Raw genomic sequence first — 24,529 nt, 5'->3', positions numbered from 1 at the left:
GCATCCGCAACATCTGAAGGCAAGTTGTCCCACTGATTGAATGTTCCCGCTGAAATTTCTCCTTAGTTCTAGGCTGGTTCTTTCTTTACACTAGAAATTATTAGACTGAGAGATTGAGATTGAGATTCTATGTCCACTCCATTTGTATTTTGCTTCCTTCCTTAATCATCTTTTAAATTTTAATGTTAATATATATTATTTTAATATCTCAATTTTTTAAAATTGTTTTTTCCTTGTTATAAGTTACCTAGAGTAGCCCAATGGCCCGATGAATGGCATATAACTTTAATAAATAAATAATAAAATGGCAGAATAAAATGGATCAAGAAAGGGAAACATCTAAGTAGATTCCCAGTCTTGTTGTAAGACTGACTTATCTTATGTCTATTTCCCTGAGTGATAGGTTCAGTTTACCTTTTGCTTAAATAGATCTTTTCTGTATCTATCAATGTATTGCACTTATGGAATTATTGGTAGTCAATGAATCAGTTTTCCTTCATGTTTTTTCTTTTAACTCTTCATGCAGTTTAACTGCATGCAGTGTGAAGATCTTGTTTATGGGCAGAAACTTTCTTATGCTGTCATTCCATAATGCTCCACATTGACTATTCATAATTGTAATTCAAGGATTTGTGACATTTTTCTTTTCCATTACTTGCTTCTATTTTTAAGCTGACCATGTTGAGGTAAACCATGAGGGGAATTATATGTGTGTGTGTTTTAGTCTATGTGTCCTCCATAACAAAATAATCCTTGTTTAAATATAAACTCTTAATGATAAGCAACAATAATTGGATTATAGTTTAAAAATCTGATGTCTTTTTTTTCTTTTTACTGTAGCGTAACACTGGAAAGACTGCAGTACTTTTTTTTATATTTTTAAATGTATAATTTTACAAAAAAATGTTTAAAAAAACTATGTAAGCATAGTATCTATGAATTTCTTACAAGTGTTCGTTATTCTTATCGCTTACAACGTAATTCACCCTTATGATCAGATTCACATCTTTCTTTGTGAAAATATGTGATGGAAAAGTCATAATTACTAATACTATTACTATGAAACATTTTAAAAGTGTAGCATTATTACCTCTATTACAGTAGGATATTTTAATCTGAATTTCCCCCAACTTCCAAGAAATGAACTGAAAGGCAAGAAACCACATGCCATTAAAACTGACAGAGCAAGCTACTACATATAGTACATATTTACATATACTACTACATATAAACAAGTTGTTGGATAATGACACATCAGCAACCAAACTACCGAGCTCAGAGAGCACCAAACATTCTGCAGAACTTAATAACATTTTTTAAAAAACGAAAATCCATTTGAGTTTGACTAAAATTAGTTTGTTATGTGTATTGTGTAATTCTCATAGAATTAATAGCACCAACTCTTTCAGATGTATAGTACTACTCAGCTAGTATTTCAATCATTTGTTATGTTGAAGTAATAACTAATTTAATATTCTTTTCACTCTGACAGATATCCGGCATATGGCAGTTGACTGGCTCACGGGCAACTTCTACTTTGTGGATCATACCAGTGACACAATCTTTGTATGCAACTTCAATGGAACTGTGTGTGTTACTCTGATTGATCTTGATCTTCATAATCCCATGGCAGTTGCTGTGGATCCTACTTTGGGGTAAGATGCTTAGAATTATAAGCTATTTATTTAATATAATATTTGTATGTCCATGTGAAAAAGAAAAGAAATAATTGACTATTGTGGTTATTTCTCATTTGGAAAGAATAGTTGCTCTTTAAAATTAAATAAAATTTATACTGATTTGAACAAAAAAATCTATCTATCTATCATCTATCTATCTATCTATCTATCTATCTATCTATCTATCTATCTATCTATCTATCATCTATTTATCTATCTGTCTCTCTGTCTATCTATTCTTTAATATACAATACAATAGAAAGAGGTGGTATGGTAGAATATTTATCAGACCATATCTAAAGGAGGAAGCACTTAGATCAAGGGTGTCAAAGTGGCAGCCCATGTACCGGATGTGTCACACGCAGGCCACATCCACCCCATTTCCGTAAACGAAAAACATGTCGCAATACATCATGTGACAGCAATATGGCGCCGTAAGTTTGACACTGGTGAGTTAGATTTATTACTTTCAAAAAAAGGTACAAGCTTATTGTTTTATATACAAGTTATCTTTCTTTGCCACACAAAAAATCTGGTTTTGAAATATGATGTTGAAAGAAATATATTGTATATGATATTAGGGAATAAACTTTTTGTTCAGGTTTCTTTATTTTTAAAAAATATATAATAATATGACTAAGCTGTTGGATATATTTTTTTTAACCTTAGGTAAAGTATGGCAGCTATTTTGCTAGTATACTGTGATTTTTAAACCTTACAGGAGCAAGTAGGGGAAAAAAACAAATGCATTATTTTAACTCAGTTCATCTTTGGTTGCTGGATATAAGATATCTGCTGTTCTATCTGCTATACATTTACTTAACAATAAGCACCAGTGAAATTGGTGGGATCTATTTGCAGGTGTTTCCAGCTGTGTATGACTATAAAGGTTGGTAAGGAGTGTATCTTACCTTCATTTATGAAATCCCCAACTAATATTTATTTCTATCCCTATTGCTATTGTGTGGTTTACAACTGCTTGCATGTTCTTAATACAATAAAGAAGAAGAAAGTTGTCTTCTTAGCTGTGATTGGGTGGGGGGGGAGACATTATTTTGGATATGAGCTATAGTGATTTAAAACATGCTTAAATTACAGAGCCACTATAGTTACAGAAATAACGAGATGGAACTTCCTTCCACTGTCTTAATACTAAATGCTTGCATTAGATGTTATTTTATTGGAGAAATGCACAGACATTCTTAGGATCACCACTGGACATTGTATTGCAACTAGGATATGGAAGTGTTAATTTAAACGATGAAAAACGTTCCAAGTGAAAGAAGACTCCAAGGCTTGAGTTTACTCAAAGTTCCATTTTATTAGAGATGTCATATTGGCCCCTCTGCGAAAACCTGAATCTGAAAGTTTCCAGGTTTTCCCCACCCAAATGAAAGTTCAAGTTCCTGCCCAGCACCCACATGTCCATCACATGAGCCAATCAGGCACCATACAAAACTGGAGATGCCTCCCAGTCACCTCATCACAGTTGCAGGGCAAGATAACCTCAACTTTCTGAGAAAGAATGTTGTTATGGCTAGATATCACCCACACCATTTTCCCACAGTAGAAAATGTGGCAGGCCTGAAGTCCCAAAGGTAAAAGATGGCTTCCAGGTCTGACACATTCAACCTTCTTGGGTTCGCAATGGATTGCTTTAGATTTTTAGATTTTCTTTATCCTGACTTTATTATTTTTATATATAACTCAAGGCAGCGAACAACTCCTTCCACCTCTTATTTTCCCCTCAAGAACAAATTGATCTAAGAGAGAGCAACTGGCCCAAAGTCACCCAGCTAGTTTTCATAGCTAAGGTAGAACTCAATCTCGCAATCTTCTGATTTCTAGCCTGATGCTAAAATCACTAGACCAAATTGCCCCTAATTCTTATAGGAGACCCTGATATAAAATATTATTCAGAGATGCATCCATAATTGATTTTGGTTTAGAATAATTAAAAATTTCAGAATAGCAGTAGAATTTGAAAAATAATTATTTGGTTCTTCTGTTATTTCATTTTGATATGCAATATGCAAAAATATATGGCACAAGAAGAGATGGGAGCTATAAATTAATACAATACAATACAATACAATACAATACAATACAATACAATACAATAGTAGAGTTAGAAGGGACCTTGGAGGTCTTCTAGTCCAACCCCCTGCCTAGGCAGGAAACCCTATACCGTTTCAGACAAATAGCTATCCAACATCTTCTTAAAGACTTCCAGTGTTGGGGCATTCACAACTTCTGGAGGCAGGCTGTTCCACTGATTCATTGTTCTAACTATCAGGAAATTTCTCCTCAGTTCTAAATTGCTTCTCTCCTTGATTAGTTTCCACCATTGCTTCTTGTTCTACCCTCAGGTGCCTTGGAGAATTGTTTGACTCCCTCTTCTTTGTGGCAACCCCTGAGATATTGGAACAATGAGATCTGTTAAGTCAATGTTTCTCAACCGCAGCAACTTTAAGATATGTGGACTTCAGTTCCCAGAATTCCCCAGTCTGCATGATGGGCTAGGGAATTCTAGGAGTTGAAGTCCACACATCTTCAACTTGCAGAGCTTGAGAAACACTGTGTTAAGTCATCCTTAGACCTGCTGATTTTCTCCAAATAAGCAGAAAATAGAATTTTGGTTTCCTTCCCTGCCTTCCATCCCATACTTCAGATCAAAACCCAGAATATTTACTGCCATTTGTCCAAAATATATAGGCCACTTTATATGTCAGTTGAATTTTATATTCAATAAATCTGTAAATCAGTGTCTTTGAAACTTGATAAATTTAAGGTGTATGAACTTCAACTCCCAGAATTCTCCAGCCAGCCCACTGCCTAGTGAATTTTGGAAGTTGGAGTCCACAGAACTTAAATCTACCAAGTTTGAAAGACAATGATGCAAACGAAGTAGTTTTTGGATTAAGTTGCCACTTGGAACTCCTGTTGGGAGCATCCTAATGCTTCTGAACAATATTTCCATATTTCAGGTATTATAGGGTTGTTGTTGTGGTACAATAGACAAGGGAGAAAATTCATTGCCAACTTTTGTTTATGGGAAAACTAAGACAATGAAAGAATAAACAGTATTAAAATAGCCATCCCAATCTGTTAAAGCATTAGTTTAAAAAATTGTACTGGTATTTAAAAAATATTTACTTAATAAATAATTAGATAGGTATGCATATTCCTTTTTAAAAATAGAAAATTTTGAAAAGGGGCAATGTTGTTTCATTATCTGATCACCCTGATAACTACCAGATAGATATGTTAATAATGATTAGTTTACTACATTAAATATGAACAGGTGCTTAATGAAAGAGGTGAGGATTTTGAAGTAGCTATTTCATCTATGTTTACATTGTTTTGTAATACGGTTGTAGCAGCTGTATGCCATAAGAATGCCTTTAATAAACAGCAAAATATTTACTGGAGAAACAGCTTGTTATCCATATGTGGACTTTTGTCACTCTTTTTAAACCTCTGATTGAATATTAAGATGAATCATCACAATAGGCTTAGCTGTGACAAGAACAGCTTGTGTGCAAACCATGCAAAGGAAGCTGTATAATATAATTTCCGAGCAGAACAACAGATGGTAAACTCGACTTGATCTGACTGGAGTGATGTTCCTAAAGAAATTAGTATAAGTTATATTTAAGATGATTTGTTTAGTAATTCCCTTAACAAAGAACAACAATTTTCAAATCATCCACCAGCTTTTTCAAATTCTTTTGCTTGCATGATGCATTTGGATTTTGTTTGATGAATTCTAAATGATTCATTTCTCAAAGGATGTTGAAGTGTTTCTTTTTTTTTTTTTGTAAGCAAACTTTCCCTGGTAGAATTTAAGAAAATACTCTGTCTGTAAATATAAGAAAAATGTGATGCAGAACAATTTAAGAAAAAAAAATGCTGCATGGAACATTTATCTTAATGTTTTCCCCTACATTTCCGATATTTCTCTATATACAAAAAATGCAGTATTTTAAAATTAATCTGTACAGGGTTTTAAAGATTTAAAGAAAACAAAGCTGTTTAGTTTTACATTGAATACTATCTCAAATAATAGTGACAGAGTGGAGGGCTGTTGAAATTTAGTAACCAGTGGTTGAATACATGCTCTTAACACCGTTAATAGTTTTACCAATTCTGGATCATCTACATGCCCTGCAATCTCACAATGTCACCTTTAGCATCTGGACCAATTGATTCCAATTCAGCTGTAGTTCATTAGCAAATATACTAAATCCAATTTTCCAGTGGAATTTTGCAAGGCAAATTTGCAAAGAATTTCCGCTTCACCTGCCTTCTGGCTCCTCAAAACTTCTGATAGAGATTAAGCCATTGAACTGAAAACATTCCACACTATAATTTTTATTGCACACTTAATAAATTGAATAATGACCGTTTTAAAACAAGCACCCAAACAGTTGCAAATAAATGCTCAGATTTTTTTTTAAACAGCTGATAGATCAATGGAATGGGAGGTTGGGCAAAAGAATAGAATACTGAAGCTGTTGATATTGAAGATAAATCGAAAATAAAGTTGAAAATGATTCTAATGGTCTGATGGAATTATTGTAAAACAGAATTATTATAAAAGCATTGTAAGTTACCCCAAGGCATCTTCCAATTGTACTGTTATATCATGAGAAATTTCAAATGAATAAGGGACAAAGTATAATGTGATACGCTCTGTGTACAATAATGGAAGCAATACTGTATATATGAAAAAGGGAACCTTACACAATATGGATCATAATCTGATTGTCCTAGGGTGAATACAATGTAAATATTCCATTCATCTGGAACAAACAAGATTTTACTCTTAAATCTTGTATTTTTGTATAATATTGTCATTCCCTTACTTTATTTGCCTGAAAATAAATTGATTTCAAAATAAAAGAGGATGGCAGCAAAGAATACACAGCTGACCACATGAGCATTGTTTGGCCTTAAAGGGATGGGAATTAAATCCTGCCTTAGCCATGAAAGCTGACTGGCTGCCTTTGGTCCAGTCACGCTCTCTCAGCCCATTCCACCTCACATGGTGGTTATTGTGGAGAAAATAGGAGGAGGAAGGTGTGGTGGATATGTTCACTGCCTAGAATTATTTGTAAAAATAGTAAAGATGGGATACAAATTAAATAAATAAACAAACAGATAGATAGATAGATAAACCAACCAACCAACCAACCAACCAACAAATAAATAATGTCATATAGAAAATGACTATATATATGTAAAGTTCCCTGAAGTACTTAACTTGGAGTCACTTCTCTTCCTCTTTCAAGTTCCGTCCCAGGATGTATGTATTTAGAAATAAATAGTTTCTAAGAGGGCAGCCTTCTACAGCTAATGATTCATACAATTTTTTGAACTTTTTGAAAAAAAAAACATCTGAAAGAGCATGATAAACCCAGCCAATCTTAAAAGGGGAAAACTAAAAACCAATAAAGAAAGTAGGCTATAGACATACAGCAAATACATTAAAGCAGAGATGTGCTGAACTGTGGAAAAAACATCTGAGTCAACCCTTGAGAAATCTGGAAATCAGCCAATGCATAAATATTTCTTTCTGTGCATGAAATGATGTTATCGAATTACATGTCTATAACATTTGAAGCCACACTGTCACAATGAAGGGTGGGTGGGTGTTATTCCAACTTTGAAGTGAACATTTATTCTCCAGACTCCTTGGCATCAAGACTTTTCTCACTGTTTTTTACCATTAACCTTTTCTGGCAATTACTATCTCAATTCCTGTATACAGTTGTCGGAAAAATTATGTGAGGTAGATGGGAAGTAGGCTGTCAGCTGTTGGAAGAAATAAAGAGAAAGGTGAGAAGGTAAGGGAAAGGAAGGCAAAATGGTTGATACAGATAGGGAAGTAGTAACAGTGATATTACAGGCATTACTAAATTGCTACCCCCTGTGCAAATTTGCTACCGAACCATATGTAACAACTGCAGTTGAATTGTTGTCTCCTAGTCATTCAGGGTGATGTTTAAGCAATATTGAAGAGAAAATGAAAATTGCCCAGAAATGAAATGTTTTCTGAAATAAGTCTCCTTGGTTAAACTTTTGGATTAATTATGGCATTTTGAAAGGCCATTAGCTTTACTTTAAAAAAAAAAAAAGCTAGTCCAGTGATTCATACATGTGTTTGATATTTTTATGGTAGTCATCTAAAATATTTTATTTCTTTTAAGTTTATTTTTGCCTTAGAATTTATTGTCAGAGTGCTGTATTGTATAGAAATCATAGAAAATAGTTTATCATGAATAAATTACTATGTATCATTTTTGTGTATTGTATTGGAGTAATTGTTCTCATCCATTTCCATCAATGAGAAGCTTGTTACCTATTGTTTCATGTATTTACTTTTGAGCTATTTTCTTATGCATTTTGATAATTGAGTTTTGTTCTTTTCATGCTAAAGCAATTGTTGAGAAAATAGATACATGTTAGATGTAGTATGCTCAAAAACAGATAAAGCTCCCAGTGATTAACTTTCCAATGTCATTACTTTAACATCAGCCTTCATTAAACTATTTCAATCCTATTTAGAAACAAGTTTTAGTAACTGAGCAAAGGATGCCACCCATAACCTACTAATGGCTTACAAATGCAATATAATGGAATAATAAAGAATTACTTACATAATATATGTATATTATGTAAGCAATATGTACAAATAGCATTTGCCTTTAAGGGCATTCTTTCAAGTTAGAAGATATTCCTTTCAAGTAAATTTGAGCTTTGACACCTTATTGTAAGAATACACTGGGGTTCTTTTTAGGTTTATAGGATTAGTGAATGAATTCTGTGGTGAAGTTTGAATTGGTATGCATTTATTATTGTAAATATACACAGTAGGAATCAGAAACATAATAACTCATGAATCGAGTATGTCTTTATTTATTTACATGATTTATATGGCTGCCCACCTCACAGCAGTGACTCTGGCCTGTATATGAGGATTAACTCACTAACCATGGCATACATGGCACCCAAGGATAAAGCAGTGACCCTATTAATAGAAAAACACATTGACAGCAACAGAGTTTATCTAACTTCCTGACCCAAATACCTGGGCAAACAGCCAGGTGTTTAGTGTCTTGTGAAAGGTTAACAGAGTCAAGAGCATCTGGGGTGTGGATGCTATCTATAGGACAGAAAGGACAGTAAGAAAGTCCTATAAAATGATATTTGCCAATGGCAGCAATGACAAAACTAACAGCCTATATACCTTTAAACAAGAATAGCTTACCTATATAACACATATGATACAATGAGGCAAACTCAGATAAAGTGAAAATATTTGATGTAAATGTAGTAAGCAGAAGCAGTTTTATTGTTTATAAATAATTAGATGTGATCACAAGTCAGATACAATCAGAGGTGGACAGCTGCCTGTTCGCATCAGTTCAGCCAAATCGGTAGTTAAGATTCTGTGCAGTTTGGCGAACTGGCAAATCCTACCACTGGCTGGCCCCACCCCCATTCATTTTCTGGCCTGTTTTCCGGGCCATTTTTCAGCCATTTGGTCCAATTATTGGGCCAAAAATGGCCTGGAAAAGGGCCTAGAAAACAGCCATAAAGCACCCAAAAACAAATGGCCCCAAAATGGCCTAAAGTGGCCCAAAAACACAGCCTGGTTTTTGGCCATTTATCTGGCCATTCTTGGCTGGTTTATGGCTGGTTTATGGCTGGCTTTGGGGCCATTTTCAGGTTGGTTTTTGTGCTGTTTTTTGTCCAAAAAATGGCCCAAAATGTCTGAAAAATGGCTCAGAAACCAGGCCGGAAAACAGGTGGAGGTGGGACCAGCCAGTGGTGGGATTAGCCTCAACCAGCTGAATCCTATCTCTGCCTTTGAGGCTAGTGGCCAGGAGGCAAGACTGGGTGTGATGAGTAATGTCACCCACCCACATGACCAATCAATCATGCCTACACAGTCAGAGAACTGGTTGTTAAGTTATTCAAGTCCCACCAGTGGGTACAATGGGATGGAACCTAGAACTTACTGCTTTTCTTTTTCTTTTCTTTTTTTCAAAATGACCATCATGTGACATAATGACAAATGGCAGTGTCAATATCAATATTTATTCTTGGAATTTTACAGTGATTTACAATGATTTCTCAAGGTGTAATGAGTTTAGATTTATAATTTAAATTAATCAGTGAAATAATGATGTAGTATATTAATGACTTATATACTTTATAACAATTGCAGATTCTGTTCTTTTACTCATATTTTATTTTCCATCATTATGTCTTTTCCTGCTGGTTGTTTTTCCATGTATGTACTAATTTCTTTTATTTTTTTAAACTTTGAAATATTTTTTGTTTTTAAAAAAATAACTTTCATAAAAGAGAGCTGGAGCATCTAGATAACCAGAATGTAAGTACAGTATCTAGAATTTAGATATTGAATGCATTTATTCATAAAGTTATTTTTTAATGAAGTCTAACTCTGCATATACGTACACGCGCTAAATTGGCTCTATAATTATGGTGATGGTATCAATAATATATTTTATGAATATTTTTCATATTAGCAAGAATTTCCTTTTCAATTTAATTATGAAAGCATTCAAATATAATCATTTTTATGAAAAATTGATATGATAGAAATATTAGAATGTCCCAAATCTACGTTTGGTTATATAAAATTAAATATATGAAATATTTCTTACTTTCTTGGACAGTGATGGCTAATCTTTTTCTTACGGTGTGCCAAAATTGTGCGCACACCAATTCAATCCTACCCGGCCACCTGCGCATGTATGCATGACCCCCTCCCCCTGCACTTGATCCTTCCCCAAGCTCTGGATGCTTTCCTGAAGCCTGGGGAGGATGGAAAACGCCCCCCCCCCCGCCTTCCGAAAGGGCAAAAATCAGCTGGCTTGCACCAGAGCTGACAACTGGCGTACCAGCAAATATGTCTCCATGTGCCAAAGTTTTGCCATCAGGGTTCTAGGAGATAAGTATATATAACAATTAGAATTTTTATATTATTTTTAAGTGCACATTTATTTTCAGAAAATATGCATCCTATTCATCTGTGCATTTTTAAAAATATTTCTTTATATGGAAACTAATGTTATATTTCTTCAAAAGAAAAGGGGTGTAATGCTTGTGTAGGAATATCCAAAAGAAGCAAAGCAAAAATAGTTCAAAAATGGGGGGGCGGGTTTTCATCTTTTGAGTTAACTTTGTTTCCAGTTAATTTCTAATAAAGAACAAGTTGTGATAAAGAAAATGAAATGACACAGAACTATTGTGGTTCAAATACAATTATTATAGATATATTGGGGGGAAAGTCTAGAAAATATATTAACAGTAATGAAAAATCAAATATTCACCTTAATCTATTTTGTATAATAATGCATTGTCTGTTTCACTTCATCAGAATAAGATCTGTAATTGCTTTCCTTTTGATTCTCTTAATCTAATAAACAATGTTAAATGATTCTTGTGTTTCTAGACACAAAATTAGAACTGCCACCCCCAGTCCTTATATTGTTCTATCTTGCAATTTATTATTATTCTCACTTTGGTGCAGACATGTTACTTTTTATTAGACACTTAGGTTTACCTTGTCACATATTTGAAAAAAGAGCTTTTACAGGAAATAATTGTGAACAAATAATAGGTTATGAAGTAATATCCAATAAATTGTAACAAAAGACCTAGAACAAGAGTAATGACATATATCCATGTTTTATGGATTTTAGCTTGTTCTCCATGACAGAGGATGGAAGTTGCTACAGCTGGACTAGACTGATACATAGACTGAGAGAAAGTGTTGCAGCCATGCCTCTACTTCGTTTGCCCAGTTCCTCTCAGTCTATGGTCCAATTAGGCTGATAGTTACTTAGCCAGTGTAGCATTTGTAAAAAATCAACTAATTGCTACAGAATAATCAGATTAATTCAACTATTTCTCTAAATTCCAAATTACCAAATTGACTATAGCTGCAAGCAAAGGCGGTGTTGGATACCTCAGCCGCCTCATGGAGGCGCCAGATTGCCGATTCGGCCCTTTGATCTGGCAGCCGGAAAATTCCACGTGGAGAGGTTTAAGGTAAGAGGGAGGCTGGCTTTGCAGATCGTTAGAATGGCTCATGTGGCTGTAGCCCTGTGTATCGGGGAAAGCCGCTTTTAATTTAAACTTATCTGGCAGGTGTTTCGCCTTCCCTTGAAGTCAGTGGGTCAGCTGCCGCTCCACAACATTGCAACTTGCCGGTCCCCTCTAACTGCAACGCTGTTGCCTTGCATGCAATGTCTTTTACAGTAGTTAGCCCCGGGTGCCCCTTGAGTCGTCACTTGCCCAGTTCGAATGCGTGGCCTCCCGTCAATTATAACGAAAGTGGGTGGCCATTAGAAGAGCCAGGCAGCCATTTTGGTCACAAAGATGAACAGTGGCCATTTTGTTTAAAACCACGAGGCTCAGCGGGTTTTGAAAAAAAAGCCTGATTTAAGTTGGCAGACAGAGTCTGCTTCCAGAAGCAATACAAACGGCATTTTTCTTTATATTGGACAGTAGTGATTAGCGAAAAAGGAAGGAGAGCCCCAAGAGCGGCTTAGCTCCATGAGGGTATGCAATTAGACCGAGCACAAAGGGGCAGAAATCTAAAATGGTGGCCAAGGATGAGGCTCCCACTGAAGCCCAGGGGGAGGAGGAGGCTTCCTCTAGACCTATCACCAGGGCTAAGACCACAATGGCCTCAGCAGCACAGCGATCTTTCAGGGCTCAACTTAGAGAGTGAGCCTTGGAAAAATGTGTGGCCCAAGCTGAACACCTGTTACGGGCTCAACAAGAGAATAGGTCTCCTTCCAGGGCCTCTAGCCCTGTGTCTTCCCCAGCTCTATCCCCAGTCATGGGGGCTAGGAGATTCAGGATGGACACCTCCCCTTCTCCCTCAGTATCTCCCAGGGCCATCAGAGACATTATGGGAGGTGCCCTCAAGGGATTTTCTCATTCCCAAGACTACATTGGCATCTCAAATGGAACTCCCGGAGGTGGAGAACCCAGAGGAGGAATTTGAGGCACTACAACACCTTCCTCGTAGTTTACAAAAAATATTTGCCTCAGCAATCTTACATGGTATAGCTTGAGGACTGAAGCACAAGAGAGACAAGGTCAGGCCCCCCAAAAAATCTCAGGTTCAACCGGTCATAAGTACCAATGTAAAGAGTCAGGCGGGGGTGATGATAGGCCTGGGTCAACTTCTCTGGCCAGAGAAGGTTCAGTGGCAGGTGAGGAACCTCCACGTGGGTTGGAGTTGTCCAAAGATAAGGATTCAGGGAAGCCAGATTCCTCGGTTTTTGCTGGCATCTTCCCACCTTCACTCTTCAAACAGCTCCTAAGCAAGGCCAAAACCACAACCAAACTGGGCGGAAGCACTACTGCTCCTACCTCAGACCCCCAAAAGGACTTGCCACAGACAATGTTTGCCAAAACTGCCATGGATAAGGAGGAGGTACCAGCTCCACCTTTTTCTAGAGGTAGTGAAAAACCAGTAGGCTTGTCCAGGGACTTTCCTGAACCTAGGGGTGAATTATAGGCGCCTTTACAATTTAGATTGGGGGCTTTCCCAGGCACTTCAGGAACCTTCTGTCAACACTCCTGTTGCAGCTCTATCATCTTCAGCCACTGTTGTGTTAGGAGACATAATAGACAAGCTGAAGCCTGAAGATAAAAAAGCAGAACTCATCTTACAGAAAGGGTTCCAAGCTTCAGCTTGGGCATAACATTGGCAGCTGCTGCTTCTTTCTTTAATAGGACTATGTTATTGTGGTTGCAGCAATTGCAGGAGTACATTCCACCTGAGGATGCTCGCATGATGAAGGACATTAGTAAAATTATTGCTGCAACCCAATATTCGGCAGATGCTACTCTTGATTCTGTATAGTTTGCCTCTTGAGCTTTATCTGTTTCTGTGGCATCCAGACAACTTCTCTGGCTTAAGATCTGTCAGGCAGACAACAAGTCAAAGTTCCACTTGGCATCCACACCATATGCAGGAGGGTCCCTCTTTGGCGACTCCTTGGAACCTATTTTAATTGAAAACAAGGACAAAAAGAAGGTGCTTCCCACTTCGACCAAGCGACAGGAGAGCCAACATGCTCCTTACTGCTGACGCCCCTCTTTCTGCCCCAATCAACATGACTTCCATCAGAACAGGTACTATGATCCCATGGCGGATCAATTCCAAAGCAAGAACTATTTCTCTGACAAGAATAGAGCCCAGGGCCAGTCCAAACGGCCCTTTTGTGAGGGAGGCGGTCGCCCCTTCCACAGAGGGAAATGAATCTAATCATATTCTTCCCATAGGCAGCTTCCTGTATCACTTTGTGCCACAATGGGAATGCATAATGACGGACGCTTGGGTCCTTGCTACCATACAACAGGGAGTCAGATTATAATTCCTCTACTCTCCCTCCAAACCTATTCAGGTCCTTCTCTTCTTCTCGGAACCCTTTACAACGTCATTTTGTAAGGCTCACAATTTGACACTTACTGGAAATTTGAGCAATAGAGTCAGTTCTGTTGGAAGAGCGAGGGTTTGGGTTTTATTCCAACCTCTTTACAGTGCTGAAGAGTTCAGGGGGGCAAGCTGGAGAGCGATCCTTGATCTGAAATGTCTGAACTGATACATTGTCTACAGGCATTTTAAAATGGCCTCATTGAGGTCCATATTACAAGGGATCAGACAGGGAGACTATCTGGTTTCCATAGACCTCACTGAAGTGTATCTGCACATCCCAATTTTACCTTCTCACCACAGGTACCTCAGGTTTGCTCAGAAGGGGTCTCATTATCTATACAGGGCATTGCCCTTTGGCCTGGCCTCAGCCCCGAGGTCATTCACCAAGGTCCTGGCAGCATTGGCAGCTTATCTTCATTCCAGCCTGGTAACACTCCAATGCTACCTTGATGATGTCTTAGTACAGGCCCATTCTTATGATCAGGCAGTTCAGGACCTTCACCTCACTATTACCACCCTTCAACAGGTGGGGTTCTTGGTCAATTTTTCAAAAAGCCACCTCACTCCCACCATGAAAATATTGCACCTATGAGTTATAATAGACTCAGGGGCAGGGTTGGTTTTTCTGTCTCAGGACCATCAATCCAATCTGCAAAAAAAAATAGTCCGAATGGTGCGGTCCAGGCAGGTAGTACCCATAGTAGACCTTTCATGTCTATTAGACACAATGATATCGTGCATTGGGATAGTGCCCTGGGTGCACCTTCATGCCAGGACATTACAGTGGGCCTTAATTTTGACAATGGCCTTGCCCTGGAATACAGGTAGTCCTCGACTTACAATAGTTCATTTAATGACCATTTGAAGTTACAACAGCTTCAAAAAAGTGACTTATGACCATTTTTCACATTTATGAACATTGCAGCATCCCCAAGGTCACATGATAAAAATTCGGATGCTTGGCAATTGACTCATATTTACAAGAGTTGGAGTGCCCTGGGGTTATATGATCACGTTTTGTGACCTTCTGGGTAAGCAAGGTCAATGGGAAAGCCAAATTCATCTACCAAATATCTTACTTGGCAACATAAATTTTGGGCTCAATAAGATTAGCTGTATAACCCCACTTGAGATTGGAGGAACAACTCCTAAAAATTGTGACCACACATTCATAGGCAGACTCCATAACATACAATCTGAGCTTTCTAGGAACTTTGACAGAAGCAACAACCAAGTATTTGTACACTTTCTACACTTTATGTCCATTAATCTGCCAAGGACACTTCATTGCATGCTTAGAGAAGACCATGGCTTTGTTCTTATAAAATTATCAGTGAGGTTTTCTTCAAAGAACAATAAGGGGCCAAGGTTCAAAAATTAAAAGGAAATAATTTTGAATTCTTCCCAAGTTTGAATTTAACTTAGCTCACTAGCATATCCCAGTGCAACCCTGATCTTCCAAATGTCCCTTTAGATCAGAAATAGACCACTTGTTATTTTCCAGATACTTCCAACAATCCCAGGCAGAGATGATAAAAGCCTTAGTCTAAAACATTTTCAGGTATCCATAGACACTCAAATGAATATCATAATATAAGTATATTTTGGGGATTTAGTGTAGTACCAAGAGAACTTGGTATCCTAGTATTTAATCAATGGTTAAATTGATTACATTGACAGTATGAAATTCATTTGTAGTTAACTTTGTACTTCAACTGTTACTACGGATGTTTGCATAGCTTTTATAAAATCAAACTGGACTGTTTTTAATTTAGTCATAAGCTTAGATTCTTTTATATGATAGTTGTAGTCTCATCTGAACCCTGAAAATCTTGATAACAAGAATGGTAGTGATGATGAATTGAATGTAAGAATGTAAAAAGTAAATCAGCAATGAGACTATTTCAACGATAATATTGTATTTCTGAATTTATGTGAAGTAGATTTATGAGTCATTTGCCAACTGCATATATTTAAAGTATACCAGATTACCAATAAACCCACATTCGGTATGAAAATAGAAGAACAATTCTAATAAGCAAGGAAATGAAGAACAGTTTGTTCACAGCAAACTTACCTAAGACTTTCCTTGATACTTCCAGTAACTCAGTTGGGATGTGTAAAGAAGTGGCAAAATATATTCCATATATTGCAGTGTAAATTGATTTAGTACATTAAAAGAAGCTGTGAAAAATTATCTAATGAACAAGTAGATTACATCAATTTATACTGTATATAAGTATATACCAATGGAGTCAGCTCAGAATCTGTAAAGCACTATGATTTAGCAAGCTTCCAGATTACCTTCAGAGATCATGAAATAGATCCAAAAAAGATTGACCTGTTTACCCGTCAGATTTTCAGGGTCTAACAATGACATTATTAATCATCAACAATTGGGATCTAGATTTTTTAAAGAAATATCTTCCCTACTATGAACTTGTCCAAATTATTATTGCAAATATAGGGAACCCTCCTGAACATCCTTAGACTTGGAATGGCACTTAAGTGGGGAAGCAAGAAAACATTTTATGTTTTGTGAGCCCTGCTTTTGGAATTTTCTTTCTACCTAGCCCAGATTAGAAGTCTACTTACTTTGTTTGTTTATGGTGCCATACAGGGGTGGGTTCCTGTACTGATTGGTTCACTTCGTACACACCACAAATTGTTCACACATGCTAAGTTGACTGAAAATTATTCTGCACATGTGCAGATACATACTAGGAATGGCATAAGAGACCGGAAAAACAATTCAGGGGTGTAGCCAGCCTGGGTCATTACCAGTTCTGCGACCAGGCCACTTCTGGTGCCATGTAACAAATATAAAAAAAGCAGGTAAGTGTTTGAGTAGAAGGTTGGACTAGAAGACATCCTTCCAACTCTGTTATTCTGAGTATCTTTTGTTAGCAGATCATTGTATCTATTTTAGAGCATCTGATTCATAATATAATATTTAAAAGTACTTTATTTAAAACTGTAAATTTTCATCTGTTGATATTAACCTGCCATTTTCCTCCAGAAATAATGCCAACAACTAATATTCTTATTTGACCTTCACATCTCTGTGAGACAGAGTTTAAATTACTTCCACTTCTGTTTGTTGTTACAGTATTTTCAATTGTGTCAGAAAGTTTTATAACAGCTTAGTAACAAACAGAAGCTGCTTTGACTATATAGCCAATATCACCAAAGGAGCATGCAAGAAGTGTTGTAATTATCATCATCATTCTCTCAGCAATTGTCTAGAGCCATTTAAAATGCAGATAGAGCAATGTATGAAGGAAATCTGCTTAGAAATTACCCTAATAAGCATTTTTTTGTTATACAAACATAAGAAGACATGCATAAGCTGCTGTGAAAGTCAGGGAAAATCGGAGAACTGGCTAACAATAAGAGTTCTCTATACTAAGATTAAAAAGTCCCAAAAGAGCTAAATCATCTGTTGTACATAAATGTAAGACTTCTTTGCTAAATGCAGAATATTAATGTAGTCAATTAATCTGAGCATCACAATGACTTGAAAATGAAAACCAGTATACTCATACTAACCTTCATCCATTTACATATTCTAGATTATTTTATTTATTGTATAACTTCCTTCCCCACATATTTGAATTTGTTATATTTATCCAGCCATAGTTTTTGACATGATTTTGGTATGTATGTATGTATGTATGTATGTATGTATGTATGTATGTATGTATGTATATAGGTAGGTAGGTAGGTAGGTAGGTAGGTAGGTAGGTAGGTAGGTAAGTATGTATGGGAGAGAGGGAGGGAGGGAGGGAGGGAGGGAGGGAGGGAGGATTGGGCTCTAGAAAATGTTTGAAAATTAGTATGGATAATTTCCAGTTTAATTTGCACCCATCTCACTTCCAGTCAATCTAAATAACAAGAGCAGAGAAAGCACTCATTCCACTCAATGCAGCTAACAAAAATTATAGATTCATGTTTATGTAACATACAGCAAGCATCAAAAGCAATAAACTGGGGGGAAAATGAGACCAAAGGCAGACCAAAGCGGGAAGGAAAAAGAGAGAAGTAAACAACAGACAACAAGTTACATTTTCTGTATGACAATCTACATCTATTAATGACATTGAATCTTCAAAGCCACTGTAAACAATACTAATTAGCATGGACAGCCCCAAAGGGAGGGGAATTTACTCTTTTAATACATGTTTATAATATAAGAACCCTCAGACAGTGACAGCAATGTTACCAAAATTAAATTCTGGTCATATGTTACTGCCCTTCTCCCCAGTGCTTCAGGACCTATTCTGAAGGTGCACAGAAGACCAAGAAGAAAACTTCAGAAAAAGATTATGTCTTTGAGCTATTGAACAGAGAACATTTTCACATGCAGCATTATTAGCTGCCAGGCAATGTTCCCTCTAAGGTGCACGGCTGCGCGGCCGCGCACTTGGCAAGAAAACACCGTGCAGCAGTTTTCAACTGCCGCGCAGTGATTTCTATTGCCAAAGGCTCCAGAAGCTGGGGAGGTCCTTTGCAGGCAGCTAGAACGGGCCACCTGCAAAGGACTTCCCCAGACTTGCTTTGATGAGCACGGGGCGACTGAGGGTAGTTGTGAAGCCCCAAAGCCCCCACCGCCATCAGAATAACTGCTGCCACCTCCTCCTCCTCTAACAGCACTGCCGGATTTGCCACCAAAGCTCCAGCCGGCCTCTCCGCGCGTGGCAGCGGCGCCTCCCCTCCGCTCAGAGCACCTGAGCTCAGCGCCATGTTACCCCTGCCCCCTCCCCCTCCGCCGTGCTTTTGAGGAGCCATGAGACTGCGGGAGCCAGTAGGAATGCGGGGGGGAGCAGGGAAAAAAAAGCCTCATGGCTCCTCAAAAGCACGGCGGCGGAGGAGGAGGGGGCAGGGGTAACGCGGCGCTGAGCTCAGGTGCAAATCTGGTGGTGCTGTTGGAGGAGGAGGAGGTAGCAGCAGTTATTCTGGTGGCAGCTCGTCGGCATCTTCAGCAGCAGCCCTGCCCATGATGATGAAACCAAAGATGGAGCAGATCCACGCAGATGACATCACTGAAACATGACTGGAGGAGGAATTCTGGGAATTGAAGTCCACAAGTCTGAAAGCTGTCAGGTTTGAAGACCTTTGAGGTTTTTTTCTAAAGGGTTAGGGGTGCAAGGGTCTTGTAACTTGACAGCTTTAAGAGTTGCGTGCTTCAAATGCCAGAGTTTCTGAACCAACATTTTGGTTGCTAAGCAGGAGCGTTGTTAAGTGATACTGATATTATATAACACTTTTAATTAAGCGGGTACCTTGAAGAAACATAACTGAGTTTCAAATAATACTGATTTCATTGTTGTCTTAGGTGACATCTGTGAAAAAAATTCAGGTGCTCAGGCATGAAAATGTGCCGCTCAAACACTATACTTTTCTGCTCACATTGAAAAAAAAATTAGAGGGAACATTGCTGCCAGGCAGCATAAAAGATGTCACTCTGGTGCTTCAGTTGGAGATCTCTTACTTTTTGAACTTGTTTTATTTTCTGACTTCCGAAATTGTTCGGTCATCTCCAGAGTTGCCAATTCACGCAGGATTAATAAATATTGACCATCATATTTTTCTTTAACCTATTCATAGCTATCCATAGGATCAGATTAGTATAAATGGTATGTGCATTCCTTATTTACTGAGTATACAAAAACAAATAAACAGTGAACAGGAATATATTACTTCTCTGGGAGGAATCTGAATAAATTTTGAACATATTGAGGAAAAATTGGCAGTAAACAGCATTAAAATATTGTATTTCTTCTGTCGGAACATGATATTAACATTTGGAAACTGCCTACATCTAAACACTGTAATGTCACATTCCTAGCTTTCGAATTCATGTTGGTGAATACAGGAATTTTAGGTACTGGTTTCAGAAATGTAGAAATATGATGTAAGCACTGTATAAATAAAAAAAAACTCACAGTTTTTGAATTTTCATACCATTTTTAAAAATTGAGACAAAAGTATGTTTTTTAAAGTTTGGGCAACCTTGAAAGTCATACCCACACAAACACAGACACACACAGAGACTCATGAAGCAATAAGCAGCAACAAGCACCACCTTTCAAATAGCGTAATGGAACTAGAAGAAAGTGTATAATTTTGCTCAATTATATGTTGTCCCAGGAATTTGTATAGTGGGACGATAATTGTAAGATACATCTCAAGCTTTTAGTGTAAAAAAACTATGTAATTACTATGAAGAAAAGAGCATCTCACAACTAATGTGCTATATCCCATATAGCTATAAAATACTATATACCTAAAAATTCAGTATTGATGTATGGTTTTATTTTCTTATGAATATTTAAATGAAATTTGTACTGGTTAATGACCACAATAAAGTTTTACGTACTTTTTTCATTAATAAAATATAAATATATACATGCATGACTTGCGTTGATCAGTAGATAGATGTTACTTCTGTAAAGCTACTTTTTATTTGATTTTTTTGATTTTTTGATTACCTAGGGGGGGAAATTATCAGATTTCCCCTTAGCATCTTCTTAAGAAACATAAGTACATCTGCGCTTTTTCCTGATTTAAATTTTACGGAGTTTATAAAAGCATATGCCTTCATCACTGTTCATTGCACACTCCCATATGAATTTTTCCCATCTGTTCAAATTTCACTCTTTGTATTGTCTTCCACAATTACGTAAGGCAAGCAATAGACATTTTTTGCCCATGCTGCATTCTTCTTTACAAGCAATACGGTGCATTATATCATCTAGTCTACAGGTTCTTTCCTTTTCTTAATCAATCATTCATTTCTGCAAATAGGAACAAATCAGCCTATTATTTTTGGCCACATAATTTGAAGAAAATGGTGCCAAAGAAACAGTTCTGATGTAGTCTCCATTTCTAAGAAGATGGGAATCCCACATCTGGAATTCTGTTTTTTTGGGGGGAGAGGGGGGTTCTTAATGTAAAATTTATTTTAACCTCAAATAACCTGAGGGTATTCTGAGCAATTTGACACCTATCTCAAAGTTGCTTTTTTCAAAAGGCAACTTGACTTACTTTGTTATCTTTGAAGATATTTTACTTCTCATCCAAGAAGCTTCTTCAATTCTGGAGAAGCTTCTTGGATGAGAAGCAAAATGTCTTCAAAGAAAAGCAAGGAAGTCCAGTTGCCTTTTGAAAAAGCATCTTTGAGACAACCATGACATGGATGACTAAGGAACTCCATTGGAATTTAGCAGCTGCTATTTTTGTAACAGTGATGCCAACCCATTTATTTGGGGATACATACTATAAAATAAATCAGTCAAAACCTTGTTCCTATAATTTTGTCATGAATCTGTACAATTTGACTTTGCTGCATTATTTTAAATACATTATTTTCCTTTATTCAATATTGACAATAACAATTCCATTTTTGTATTGTGTTAGTTTAAAATCATATATAGCTTTTTTGTTGTGATACAAATGATAGAATCCTGAAAAACCAGCAGTAAGATCCAGCAAAATTTCAAAGTACTATTAATGTACAAATGTCTAAGTAAAAAAAAAAAAAAATCCCCACCATTGGACTAAATTCTTTTGGGAAGAGTTGAGGAGGACCTGTCTCCAGTCTTCATGTTCAGAACTTCAAATGACAGTGGGTAATTGGAGCAAGAAGCTTATTTGTTGTTTTCTCTTCCCACAATCCTATAGATTGGGATTGTGTACAACACCTATGAAATACACCAGAAGACTCACTCCTCCAGCATCTTGTATCCCTGCGTTGTCCCTGCAGTACATTTTCTTAGAGTTAACAAAGACATAGGATATCGTAGGAGGGGCTGTGTTGGAGTGGGGAATTGGCAGATATGTGACAGTGGCATCTTTGAATGCTTGATACCTGAAATGTAAAGCTATAGAGAAAAAGAGGAGGTGGCAATTCATTTTGTATCTGAAAACTTTTGCTTATGCAATATGATTTGAACCTGCCGAATGAATGGCAGAGCAATGAATAGATGCACTTGAGAATAAATTAGCTGTACTTCTTAAGCTTTTACTGTACACTTGAAAAAAGGACTTGCTGCTTAAAATCCATTTTCATTTGCAAAATGCTGATATAACCAATGGTAAGATTATTATTATTATTTGCACAGTTAGCTTTTTGCTATTTATTAACATACTGATTTAGGGCTCGTTCTTATTTGTAGTGCAAAATGTACTTCATTGCAGGGGAAGGGTATGTAGGTAACACCCACACTGTTTATCTTATCTTTTGTGTGAGAGCCTTTACTCATCATGCTGACTCTACTTATTTGGAGTTTTTCTATTGTGTAGCTAACAGGTATGCAATTTTGCTTTATCCAAAGTTATTCCATTCAGGTTTGGTTGCAAAACTCCTTCAGAATAATGACCAAAGGAGGGCAACCACCTGAGAGTGTGGCAAAATATCACAATGTGATTGTTGAAAAATCATCAGCATGGTTTCACATTATTTTGTTTGGGGAAACTCATATAATATGTAATATAAGCTCTAATATGTAATATAAACTCTAAAAACCTTTTTGCTCCAAACCAGTGAAAAATGTCAACATAAAATATTGCCCTCAAAAGTCTATTTGTCTATATGTAGCAGTGCTGACATATGGGCACATCAGAAGATGTCCATGACTGTTCATGCAGTTGCATTTTCTATCAGCTGTAGCTTCTGTACAAGAGCTGGCCCCATTTAGAGCATATTGGAATATGTGAGGTGAACAAGACATCAGTAACTATTGGAAGTGCTTCCTGATCAAGGAAAGGGAACAACTGGGGCACTTGATGAATGTGTGCAAAGGCCCTCTTAGTTGTAGCTCCATCTGCTCTTTCAACAATAGCTGTGAGTCCAGAAAGTTGCACACCAGTTTGGCCCCTGACCCAGGGGACCAAACAGCCACTCAGTCTTGGCAGAATTGAGATGAAGTCTGTTGTATCTCCATTTACAGACACTGGGTCTGTAAATCAACAGCTTTACCTGTGCAATCAGTCCATGGTGGAGTTCTAAAGCTGGCTATCATCAGTGCACTGATATCAAACCATGAACTGACCAATCACCTCACTCAATGGTTTCACATAGATGTTAAACAGAAGAGGAGAGAGAGTTGACCCTGAGGCACTCCCCCTCCACTGCAACATAGCGCCTCCCAATCCCAACCCCTGCAGCTGACTCAGAAGGATACTGTGATTGACGGTATCAAAAGCTGCTGAAAGATCAAGGACACTTAAAATGGGATGAATCACTAACATCTCAAGAAGGAGGGAGGGAGGGAGGGAGGAAGGAGGGAAGGAAGGAAGGAAGGAAGGAAGGAAGATGAAGAAAATATATTGGCAATCAGTCAGCTTTCTGTACGTGACTAGAAAGGCTATTGGTCTTGGATCCCTCGTGCCTCTCATTTAGACTTGAGCTTTCCTAACAGATGTAGGAAACTTTGATATAAGCCATTGAAAATATGATCTTAATTCTCAACTGTGTATGAACTTTGCGTATCTATGCGTGTATGTGTCAGGCATGCCGAAAGCAAAGAGCAAAGCAGAGGCTGACAGTATGCATGACACACTTTTCTTCAAGCTTTAATGTAAAAATGTGCCATTTAACTAATTTTGCAGGACAATTCTCAAATGCCCTTGTGAGACAATATAACTTTGAACACACTAAAATAAGGCTTTGTTTGAAGAATCTATATCTGAAACTTTCCTACTAATCAGTAGTGAAAGTACTCAGGCATATGGATTTCATAGTACAAATGAACTTTTAAGTTCTAATGTTCATACACAAGTCTTTGAAAGGCATTTGGGCATTCTAATACCCCATATATATTTTTTTCGTGGAGCAATTTGCAGCTCACTTACCTTTTGATATGAAAGTATGTGCACATTATTAGAAGAAAATGAATGAAGCTTACAGAAATATATTATTACTGTATCTATTATAGATATGCTGCAGTACTGAGGTGTATGGTCATAATTATTTATTTGAAATATTTAAATTACTATATTTGAAAATAATTTTACCACTAAGAGGTTTTTCAGTAGTAAGCATCCTTAAGTTAAGTTGGGCTTCAGCAAAGTAGACATGACTTCTCATTGCCAATTGTCTATGCTTTAAACTTAATTTATTTTCTATGGAATTTCCCATTAATTAATTGAAATCATACTCATATGACCATTCAGGCCATAAAACTCTACAACTTTTCAGGAGAATTTCAATGAAAATGCAGTTGTGACTGTGTCTTTTAAGTGGTCAACTAACTAATGCAGTAAATCATGTACCCATCAATTTGAACACTATGTTTGCTGGTAATTCAAGTTATGCCAGATGGCATCTTTAATGCTTCATAGTGCTTTTAAT

At 37.1% G+C, this 24,529-nt stretch overlaps 1 protein-coding gene across 1 annotated transcript in view; it reads left to right on the top strand.

Annotated features, from left to right (window-relative positions):
* LRP1B (LDL receptor related protein 1B) overlaps positions 1-24,529 on the top strand; it is a gene marked incomplete at its 5' end in the record, with an annotated part of 698,113 nt that overhangs the window by 306,570 nt on the left and 367,014 nt on the right. Inside the window, one exon of the mRNA XM_081955361.1 lies at positions 1,493-1,655. Within this exon, the coding sequence (XP_081811487.1) occupies positions 1,493-1,655 (163 nt within the window). The remainder of the gene's footprint in view (positions 1-1,492; positions 1,656-24,529) is intronic.

This window comes from Natrix helvetica, assembly GCF_964273705.1.
Source record: "Natrix helvetica genome assembly, chromosome: 1".
NCBI lineage: Eukaryota > Metazoa > Chordata > Lepidosauria > Squamata > Natricidae > Natrix > Natrix helvetica.
The sequence above is the reverse complement of the archived record's forward strand: the minus strand, read 5'-3'. Positions and strand labels throughout refer to the sequence as shown.